Here is a 12,000-nt window from a genome sequence, read left to right on the forward strand (position 1 = left end):
TGTTTTACTGTTTTTTGCACGTAATTTATTTTTTAAGGGGCGGAAATATATTCTGTATTCACAGTGCAATGCGAATAGATTATTTTCACAGCAATATCATAATCCAAATCGTCACAAAATCTAAATTACACTTCAAACGACGTCTACAGATAAAAGCAGTATCATTCAGGTAACACCTTTTCTTTGTGGATTTCCTATGTGTTAGTACTATAACTAAGAGAATATTAGTATACCTAATTAAAGGTACAGAAATGAATTGTACTCACCACTGTGTTCGCCAGAAGTTCCCTTCTAAAGTGCGGCAACTGTCGCCGCTCAAGCAACTCCAAGTGCCCTTGACACCTCGAGTAGGAGTAGGGGTAGCTGAAGGCGAACTGGTAGACGTCCTCCTCGCGGTCGAAGCCGAACGCGAAGGACAGAACATAGTGGTTCTGATGTTCTGGGGACCGGTAGTAATAGACGTACTTATTGGGGATCCTCTGCCTGCAGAAGATAAGAATCTCATGTACACCTCATTTGTGGTAAAATGGCTTTCACATAAACTTAATTAAAAGAATCTCATTAAGGTTTTAAAGCACAAGGGTTGCTATAGGTATCACCTGTTTAACATTAAACAATATCTGCGTTCTACCTACTCAGTGAAGTTGTGTGTTTTGTATCATTTCCAAATTACCAGACCCCTAAAGTACATCTGAAAACTCCAGGTATTAAGCAATGCATTAATATATTCTATTTAAAAATTAGTATCATTGCTATAATCACATTTTAGAAATACTGGAAACCGTTGCACACGCACTAGAATTTCCAGTCTGCACTAGTCGTATCCTGGCAACGGATCTCAACACAGAAAATAGCACTTACAAATCACAATGAAGTCTTCTTGCCATTTCTTGTTCACTCATTATGGAACCTCGGAACTAAAAACTCTTCTGGACTCACTCCTCCAGCTTACGGCTGTCTCGTAACTGCCCTTGAACTAACTGAGTCACTCTTAATTACATATCCGCGAAACGAACATGCACCTACAGTAAACACATATCACGTGATCGCTATGCAGCCCGTCCATTGGCGCGTCGGTCGGATCTACACAAAACACGTCACGCGGTCTGTATCCACTGCTCTGTGAGGTCACCGCGGACACGGAAAAAACAGCTTCCTCTAGTGTTGCGTGTTGGACCGTGTTTACAGAGCCGTTGCCTGGCAACGTGTTTATCTAATCCGCTACAATATTGTCTTTGTTTTTGCTGGATGATTAATCACAGGTGTCAGGTTTCGCAGTGTCACAGAAACTTGTTTTCTCTATTCGGTGATGCACAAAACACTTGAATTTCAGTTCATGATCAATGGACTGCGTTTCAACTTTTCGAACTATGGAATTAAACTAATAAGAGCTAGATAATAAACCGCAAGTTTCTTAAAAATCTCTTAGAACCGAGATATATTTGAGATAAATTTTCGGATTTGAAGAAGACAACGTTTCGAATTATGAAAACGTAAATAACGCCAGAGAGAACGTAGTTTTCTAAAAAAATAATTTAAAAATTAATTAAATGTATGCAAAATATTTTAATTATTTCAATTAATTTTCATTAAATAAAATGCAATTATTATAATAGTAATAAAGTTATTCCTTCATAATAAATAGAGTTCTAGTTACTAAATGCAAGTTCAGTTTTAAAATGCGGAGTTCATTATCCTGTATAGTATTCCGTTTAAGTCTCCATCATAACAGTCTGACTTCTGTGGAGCACACAGACTCACCTTATTCATATTCTTGGCATATTTTGGCAGTATTCCTAAGTGTTCACAGTAGGGAGAATTCTAGTGAGAAGTACCAACTTTTCTAAACAGTTTGCTCATTGGTAGCTAACAGAATTGGAAACTAGCCCAAAAATCGTTAATAAGAAGAAATTTGGAACTGAAGTGGCCATTCAGTTATCAGAAGTAGGGGATGTGGAAATTACTTCAGAGGATGGAAAACAGCGGCGATTGCCTTCAGTTCTTGTATTTATCACCATTCTCGCCAAAAGTAAACCAGCAACAGAAACATGGGCCAGAGGTTTCACACCAACACTAACTGAACTCACAGGCTATTAGGAAATACTTACTTACTTACTTACTTACTCATTGAGCTGAGCCCTTCTGGAGAAGCCGCCAATTCTACAGCTACTCAAGAATTTCCCAGAATTTTATGGAACCCGAAGGTTCATCACCGTGTTCACAAGAGCCCTCCACTAGTTCCTATTCTAAGCCAGATCAATCCAATCCATACCATCCCATCCTATCTCTCTAACGTCCATCTTAATATTGTTCACCCACCAACGCCTTGGTCTTCCCTGTGATCTCTTTCCTTTTGGCTTTCCCATCAATATCCTCTATGCATTCCTCTTTCCACCGTTCGTGCTACATGCCCTCCCCACCGAAATGAGGAAATATCTGACGTTGACACCACGACACAGGCAGGGTGAAGAACCTACAGGCAAAGGGGCATACATGGTAACTACACCAACATACTTAGTAACTAGACAATAAAGCAGCCCATACACGTACGAGTCTGGCTCGTGAGTCCGACTCGGCTGGGGTTCCAATAAACCAAAGTCGTCCGTGTGTGGGTCGCAAATTTGGGAGTCAGCTCATGCGTCTGTGATGAAATTAATCTGAGCCCGGCACCCGATCCAGGCTCGCCGAGCCGGACTCGTACGTGTATGGGCACCTTAACACACATACACCCATGCCTCTGCACAAATACATCCAAACAAGGTAGATCTCAGACCATACCGTTTGGATGCAGGGAAGACGCCCCCAGGCAAGATAATGAAATCTTATCTAGTTTTATTGATTTTAATAAGGCCCATTTAATTTAAGTTAAAAGATATCGCATTCACATATGATATGAGAAGTTGGATATACCATACAGTGCAACAACTTAGCGAATTACAGACAACTGACGATCGCCATGTACGGCAGAAACGCGTTCAGGAAGGAAATGGGACAGTAATGAGTTGCCTTGCAGACGGAAAATATATCGTATGAAATAAATGATACATTATGTAACAGGTTCCTTAAATACAGTAATACTATGTATAAGCAGTATAAGTGAGGCATGAGGTATCAGGGCTGCGACTACAAAGATTAATAACTTCTGGAATGTTGTGCCGTGTGGTCTGGTAAACTTTACATTCAATTATTTGGAGGAAACGCGCTCCAGTTGTCATTTTGTCCATTACAAACCCCACGTGTTCTTACCTGGGATCGAACCGTGGCCACCGCGGTGGGTTTCATAATGCCAATTACAAAAATACAATAGCAAGATGAGAAGATACCCAGATATCTGTTACTCGTATAGAGTTCAGCAAAATTGGGTATCTAGTGTTTGCAATATTGACATTCATTTTTAAGAACAGAAGGCCGGAAAAAGCCTTCCAGTTCGCTAAAGGGGCTTTAATGAAGTGGTTTTAGGCCAATTCGAAATTATATTAAATATCTATTAGTATTTTACGCCGCTGTCCATATATTAAAACACGTGGGAGAGTCATTAAATAGGTCAAAAATTGGAGTAAAACAGTTGCAATAAACGTAATAGGTTCCCTATGTGTACCACTAGGTAGCAGCACAGTCCAGCTTCATGGCATTTTTAGGTAGGAGACGCGCATGCGCATGTTCAGAGTCTGGTTTCCGTGGCCGAAATGGCGACCGTTCTTGAAAAGTGTACTACCGAAGAACAGCGGTCTGTTGTGCGCTTTTGTGGAAAAAAAATGACTCATGGAAAAGGATATTCATAAAGAAATGTGTCCTGTTTACGGTGGGAAATGTTTGTCGCATAAAGCGGTCCATAATTTCGTCGAGAAAGTCTCTCAAGAACGAAGAGGTTAAAACGGAGGTGCGGAAGTGGCTGAGACAACAGTCAAAAGACTTCTATGATGTGGTAAAGCGGTGGGACAAGTGTATCAATGTTGGTGGAGGATATGTCGAGAAATAAAATGTTTATAAATGTTTATTCCAGGTTCGAATATCACATGTTTTACGTTTTATATCAATTTGTGACCTATTTAATAACTCTCCTTCGTATATTCAAAAGAAGATTTACGTCACAAGTTCTTTGAAAGAAGTTTATCTCTCGTTTCCAGTAGCCTGCTTCTCAATACGTTATTAAGAAATCGCTTTATGAAATGTTTCAATAGCTTGTCGCTAATTAAGAGGCAATATTCTCCTGGTCATTCTATTAGCCTTTCAACTTTCAGTACAAATCAAACTCGGAAGTTTCAACATGAGTAAAAACTCTGGGTATGAAATGTGTATTTATTAAAATACAGCTGTAGAAATCAGATGAATTAAAAAATTATAAAACTTCAGGATAAGTGTAATGGAACTTAGAATTTTAAGATGTGAAGCATAAATTGTACTGCATAAGCCTATAAATTACATCACATTTCCTGACGAAACAATTATGTTTCAGCATAATATAATCACGGATTTAAGGTGTGTGTAACTACAGACGGGGTATGGTTTGGGTGGTGCATTTATTGACCAACTTTACAACCCGTTACTACACTTTACAGACCACTGACACACAAAGTCTAGTGTCTTCAGTCTATTACAGTCTCCACTAGTCGTTTTCTGGCAACGGCTTCAGCTGAGGCACATCCTTCATCTTCACGTACTCAGGTTCTCTTGTCGCGCCCATGAAGAATTGACTTTCAACCGACAACTCGACTCGCTAGGTACCAGGCTGGCGGTCATTTCATATCAGCCTCTTCACAGGCTGAATTTCAACAGACAACTGAACTCTGTCACTCACGAACCAGGTACTTGACGTTAGGGCAGCGCCATAGCTCAAGCGATTAGTCGCTGGCTTCCCACCGCGGCGGCCCGGGTTCTATCCTGGGTCTGGTCAAGTGGGATTTGTGGTGGACAAAGTGGCGCTGGGGCAGGTTTTCTCCGAGTACTTCGCTTTCCCCTGCCAATCTTCATTCCACCAAGTGCTCCACAATCACCCTCACCTATCATCTGCGGCTGGTACATTATGCCAGAAGTGGGCGCAGTACAAGGGATTTAGTCCCACCCCACTAGCAATAAAAGAATACTTCACGTCACTTTACTCAAGTGAACTGCCGACAACTTTCAACCCGAAACTCGACTGACCCTGCTTATTACATTTCGGCACGAATCATGTAAGAAAGTAAAAGTAAAGCTATCCCTGTACCAAGCTGTGAAGGCCCATAGGGCTGTGAGACGTTGCGGGTCCCACATTATCTAAACAATCGGCTCAAAGATGGCGGTAAGGTTGTCAGTCTTACGCGCAGGCCGCGCTTTACTCCCCAGGAAAATTATTTATTTAATCCCAGGTACTAATTTCTGTTAGACAAAATACTATTTAAATTATTATAGTTCAACAATACATTGACCGTTGAATTCAACTCCGTTCCAGCGGGAACCCATTTAGAGAGCAGTTGCCTAGCAATAACCCGGGCATTGTTTATGTGTTTACCGGCAATACGAAGCAACGCATGTTCCTTCTCGCGATCGTTGCATAGCAACAGCTGCACACGCTGCAATATGTTTCATACTGTTGCGTAAACTGCAAGGATCATTTTACAGTCGACAAGCTCTTTATACAGTGAGATCTTTCACTCATACTGGGAGAGAGGAGCCAGTCCATAGTGCGAGATCTAGGAAAATTTACTGTTTATTTTACTTCTAGCAGAATCACTCTAAATTAATTTGAAACATCTACATCATTAAAATGAATATCAATTTGCGAAAAATTGGCTTACTTCATCAAATAAAATACAGAGGTCTTCAAATGTCCAGGAGCAAATTTTCACTTATTTCCTTCTAAAATTATTAAACAACATATAAATTGCTGTCTTATAAAATTAAATTACGAAAATAATCAAAGACATAATTCCGTCAAATTTCATAACTCTATCACAGGCTTAGTTAAGTTAAAGTTAATTGAATTTACTTATAATTTTAATTTAACTCCGAATTCTGCACTTTTTAAAATACTGTTAACATATTTATATAATACATATAAAATGTTAAACCAAAATGTGTACACATTACTATATTTTATGTATATCTATCAATTTGACTAAAAAACAATACAATAACGACAGTTATACATTATGTAACCACCTGCAGATGAACGTATTTATCGAAATACGTGGTAGAGTCATTAAGTTCGTGGAATGTGGTTTTATCGCATCATATTACAAGGTATTCATATACACTTACACAGATTCACAACGGCCTTCAAAGTAGTTGCCGTTGGCCGCTACGCAAGTCTGCCAACGTTAATATACTTGCCGAAAACATTGCTGAAACATATTGGCAGTAAAATTCCCGTACGACGCTTTGCGGCCTATCTACGTACTTATTGACTGAGGTAGTATATACAGGGTGTCCCAGGAGGAATGTGCCAAACTTCGGGAGGGTGTTCCTTATGTTAAAGTANGCTGCAGGTATTAGCAAACGTAAAATTTACCAAAGTAATCTCCTTCCAATTCTTTGCAATGTTCCCAAAACAGTTATTAAAATCCTGGGCAGGAATATGTCAAATTTTTTCTTTCCACAGATGTTGTAATGTCCTCAACATATGGAAAACACTTTGCTTTCGGAAACTCTTGAGTTCTAGAAACAGAAGGAAGTCAACTGGAGCCATGTCAGGATAATATGGCGGATGATCCATAGCAGAGATGCCTTATCCTGCTAAAAACAGCGACACTCGACGCGAAGAATGTTCTGGCGTTGCTGTCCTGAAGAATCAATAAACGATCTCTCCACAATTCCCCTCGCTTGCGTCTCACGGCATCAATTAGCCTTTTCAACACCTCCACGTAGAATGCCTCATTAACAGTAGTCCCTTCGGGCAAATATTCCAAGTTGATTGTACCAGTGATCTCGAAGAAGCAGATCGATATTGTTCGATCTTGGACTTCGATATCCGTTGTTTCTTTCATCTGGGGATTCACCATAAACTGTTCTTAACATCTCTAACTTTTAACTTGGCGATTTGTGCTGTTTAACACAAAAATTCACATTCAATTTCTGTTCCTTCGTACGCTCCATTTTCAAGTGTGAACAGAGTTGACTAGACACATAAGATATGGAAATGGTATAGCCCAGTATGTAAAGCGACGGACTACGGGCTGGACAGCTTGGGTTCGGCTCCCGCTAGGGGTAAGACATTCTTTTCTAATCCACAGCGTCCAGACAGGTACCCATCCAATGGGTACTTGGGGATCTCTCCCAGGGGTAATGCGGCCGGGAAGGTAAGCTAACCGCTTACATCTATCCAGTGCCGAGGTCAAGAATGATGGAGCTATACCTCCACTCACCCTACGTCGTCACGGAATGGTGACAAGCTAATTAATTAGAGGCACAACTTTGCTATTTTTAGTTAGTGACAGAGCCGCTAAATGAAATATAATTAAAAAAGTAATCGCGTCTGGACGACAAATCAGCCCACATTTCGATCAAGGATCTCCTACTGACCGAAGCGCAATCCAGTAGACAGTTGTACACACCGCAGTCATTCGATTCCTAGCCGTAACTTAGATGTGCATGAAATTCACGCTGGATTCGGCTGAACAACGAATGTATATTTTTTCTTTATTATCATACACAGACATAAACTCCGTGGTTTTAGTCCGCAAGCGAACTATATTAACCGAGCGACCGCCGCTTGTCGGCGAAGTTAATGCCAAATTTAGCGGATAGAGGTTGTCACGTGGTCAGTGCAATGGATCGCGGTTTTTTAGACCGGAGCCGCTGTTTCCTTGAAAAAAACTCCTCAGTTATCCTCACAAGGCTGAGTGGACACCGTTTCAGACCCACTACTTCTCAGAAAATCTGGTAGCGCCGGGAATCGAACCCGTGTTTCTGGATTTCTGTAGCCATGAACTCTGACCACTAGACCACAGAGGCGGTTGGCGTTTCTTTCCTATATTTTTTCAAAAGAATATCTTCGGCTCTTACGATTTCACGTCTCTCTACTAGTCACATTGAACTACATAAGAACAGTCACTTTTCCATTTCAGTTCCAACTCATATTACCTCCATTTCAACCTCAGTCCGAGGGGTTTCACTGATGTAGCAAGACCCTGCAGGTTGATGCCAAACTGATCGCGTGTAATTCTCGCAAATGCATAATGTATGACCATCAATGAGCCCTAGAGATCAATGCTGAACTTGAGCCCACCCATTCGTTTTGTGCTGCCAGCATCAGATTTATGTAACACGGCTCTTCGCAACGGTTGCGCAACAGTAGGCGTGCTGCGTTAGCAACCCGGTCGGTCTGGCTCTAACGCGCTCAGTTCGCATTCGTACGCTAATCGGTTTCAATCTCACCGTTGGACCGGTACCGCAACTCGTCTCACTAATCTCCCCGGCGGATTGATTGAAGTGTCCACTCAGCCTCGTGAGGATAACCGAGGAGCTATTTCAAGGAAATAGCGGCTCCAGTCTAGAAAACTGAAATTAACGGCCGTGGGGATCCGTTGAACTGACAACGCGACATCCCCTATCCACTAAATTTGGCACTACTTCGCAGACAAGAGGCGGTCGCTCGGTCGGTATAGTTCGTTTGCAGACTAAAACCGGGGAATCGAGTTCTCCTTCGTATATTTCTCCCTGCGCAGAATTTATGATACTCTTTTAGAAAATAATTACAGCTACAACTTCAGAAGTTCATAAATTACCGTATAATGAACAATCTTCTATTCTAGAATTTTATAATGAAAACTAACAGATATTTTCAAGAAGAAAGCAGGATATAGCTGAAGAGATAACAGGAAGAAATATTACAGGAAAGGATTTAGGAGAAATAACCATGAAGGTATTAAAGAAAAAGAAATGAAGGAAAACGCTAATTTTATATACATCAAGTAATCTGATGTGTTGTTTAGACCATGGGGCTTCCCCGTTTTCGTTTAGCAATACAATCTATAAGGTAAAGTTGCCCCTATGCTTAATTAATTAAGCACCACGCCATGAAGACGTATGGGGAAGTGGAGTTATAGTTTCAGCATTCTTGGCGTTGACACTAGATAGTAGTGAGCGGTTAGTTTCATGCCCCGGCCGGTTTACCCCCAGTGCCCATTAGGTATTAGGCTGGGTGGGACCCAGAGCCATTCTGGACGCTACGGGGAAGAGAAAAATCTTACTCCTGCCGGGAATCGAACCTCGACTCTCCAGTTCGTTGCCCAACGCTACACCGAGAGGGTTATCCCAGCTCTAATAAAATTTTACAATCAAATAAATATTAGATCGCTGTGGAACTTTCTCCACTGAAAAAGAAATGTAATTTGGAACATACGTAGCTCGACAAAATTTGGAGTGAATGAGACAATTCCAAAGCAAATACACTTTGTGTAGAAAGCAAAGTTAATTGCGAACCATTGGAAATATTTCATGGTGTGTCTAACTAGTGTATCTGTGTGTGTGTCCATCATTCAACTTTCATCGATTTTTCAAAGAAAGTAAAAATCATTATGTCATGAAAACCTGACACAGAGAACAATGGATTCACAGACGGTTATTTCAACAGCAACGTTGTAATATATTTAACGATGAATGCCAGATAATTAATTCTATTTAATAAATACACTTGCATAGTGTAGTGCTTGATTTGTATTCACAAGACCCCTGGTTCAAACGCTAAAGTCTTCTGTCTTTGGGATACTACATAATCGAAACATAACTAAAGATTTCAACGTTATAAAAACCAGGAACACGGTATGATATCATTGCAATTTAGACCTATAAGAATACTGATTAAATTATTGTGACATTTCAACGCATTGTCAGGCAACGGTTCGATGAATTCGTTGCTAGGCAACCGTCAGCACGCTAATGGGCTAGCGAGATAGCTATCACGTGACTTGTTCTCTGTGTGGTTTGCGCTGCGCAACAGTAGAACTGTGTTTTCTATGCGTGGTCCGTACCAAGAGGATATGAGAGAAAATGGGAATGGGAACTGATTTGATTTGAGTTCCGAAGTTCCATGAGAACAGCAGTGTGGCCAGAAGAGGAATTAGAAAAGTTAGCGTGTGACGTTACATTAATCTTGAGAGTGTAGGAACTAATCGTAGTTATGACTACTGAAGATCCAATAAACCGATTCACCAATCGAAAGCCGCGTCTTAGCCACTGAAATACGTGACATTATTAAGTATCTGTAATTGACTGTGGGAAAATGCACGGCTCGTATACATTTCTTAATACCAAAGACTGTTATTAACAATATTAAAGTACTCATTTTAATGCTAATAAATTTATTCTACAAAAATATCTGTATTATTGCTAGATAATTATTTCAAAATTATAAGCAAATATGTCGCATCTTTAATTAATATATTAATACCTAAAGACGAAAACTGAACAGGCCGATAACTTAGGGCTGATTAAGTAGGGTGTGTCAGTAGATTAAAGAGGACATTATTAGACCGTGAACTTAATGACCCCTATATGGATTATCTACACACATCCAGAATTTTCTTAACAAAAAACTCCGTGGCTTTAGTCCGCAAGCGAACTATACCGACCGAGGGACCGCCGCTTGTCGTCGAAGTTAGTGCTAACTTTGGCGGATAGAGGGTACCACGTCGTCAGCGCAACGGATCCCTATGGCCGTTAGTCTCGGTTTCCTAGACCGGAGCCGCTATTTCCGTGAAATAGCTCCTCAAATATCCTCACGAGGCTGAGTGGCCCCCGTTCCACACCCACCGCTTCTCAGAAAATCTGGTATCGCTGGGAATCGAACTCGGAACTATTGATTTGTAGCCAGGAACATCTTAATGAACTGAGGAAGACCATGGTACATACGTCTAAGAAAGTTAATAGCGCGTATGAATCAGGACTGGATCTGAACACGGGTCTGAAAATTCGACAGTCGTCTCACTCCCTCATGATCGATCTGCCGCAGTTACCATAGCAACAGGCGACACCTTCACTAAGGAGTAGGCAATTTAAACATTCCGTTGGACTTCCGTTTTACCGAGGTACACTGCGGAAATCTGAATGAATTCGCTACTGCCAGTCACAACCTTGTCGCTTTAACTCGACACCCACAGCGTTCTTCTGAACAGGAATATTTGAGTCCAGCGAAGCATCCCTTGAAATTTTAACTGGGTAATACAACACTTCCGTTGTCTAGCTACGGTTTTCACAGATGGATTGGAATGGTTATTTCACTGATCCACTGAGCCCTCAAGAGATATTCCAGACTCATGATTTTGCTGGATAGGCACTCTACGTGACATTTTCGGCTGAAACATGGGTGTAGTTTGCTGCTACCACCTTCATATCATATTGTTATTTGCTTCCACTCATTCATATTACACACATCACAAACCTACCCTGTTCTATATACGTAATCATAGAGACAGGCAGAGAGACATACGAATAGATACATACATCTATATATATATACTTATATACATAGGTAGATAGATAGATATATAGGTAGACAGACAGACAGAGAGAGATAGCTAGAAAAACAGACAGATAGATAGATAAATAGATAAGATAAACAAACAGATAAGTATAGATAGACAGATAGATAAATAAATATAGATAGACAGACATAGACAGACAGACAAACAGATAGATAAACAGATACGAGAGGTTGATTTATTCCTCTGAATCCTCTGAAGTGTAAATAGCGTACCTGGCTCCATTCTACTAAACGACACCTTATAAACTACATCAATTTTAAAGACTGAAATTGAAGAATATTTTAATAATGTAATTGCATTTGGAAAGAACGAGGTTATAGAAAATTTCAATGTAACGGTGAAGCTATCCTGTAACAGGCCATGGACACCCATAGGGTTGTGAGACGTTAGGGTCCCACATCTGCTAGACAATAGGCTCACAGATAACGGTAAGGTTGTCAGCCATACGCGCCGGCAGCCCTTTATCCCCCAGGAAGGTTCCTGTTACTCATTTCTGTTAGAGACTGATTCGACTCCAGGGTCGTAGTTTGCCTGGAAGGAT

General features: G+C 40.7%; 1 protein-coding gene across 1 annotated transcript in view; it reads right to left on the reverse strand.

Annotated features, from left to right (window-relative positions):
* Positions 1–266: 266 nt before the first annotated feature.
* LOC111864759 (cytosolic carboxypeptidase 6-like) overlaps positions 267–12,000 on the reverse strand; it is a gene marked incomplete at its 3' end in the record, with an annotated part of 185,335 nt that continues 173,601 nt past the window's right edge. The window contains exon 4 of the mRNA XM_033751569.1: positions 267–483. Within this exon, the coding sequence (XP_033607460.1) occupies positions 267–483 (217 nt within the window). The remainder of the gene's footprint in view (positions 484–12,000) is intronic.

This window comes from Cryptotermes secundus, unplaced genomic scaffold, assembly GCF_002891405.2.
Source record: "Cryptotermes secundus unplaced genomic scaffold, Csec_1.0 scaffold980, whole genome shotgun sequence".
Classification (NCBI taxonomy): Eukaryota; Metazoa; Arthropoda; class Insecta; order Blattodea; family Kalotermitidae; genus Cryptotermes; species Cryptotermes secundus.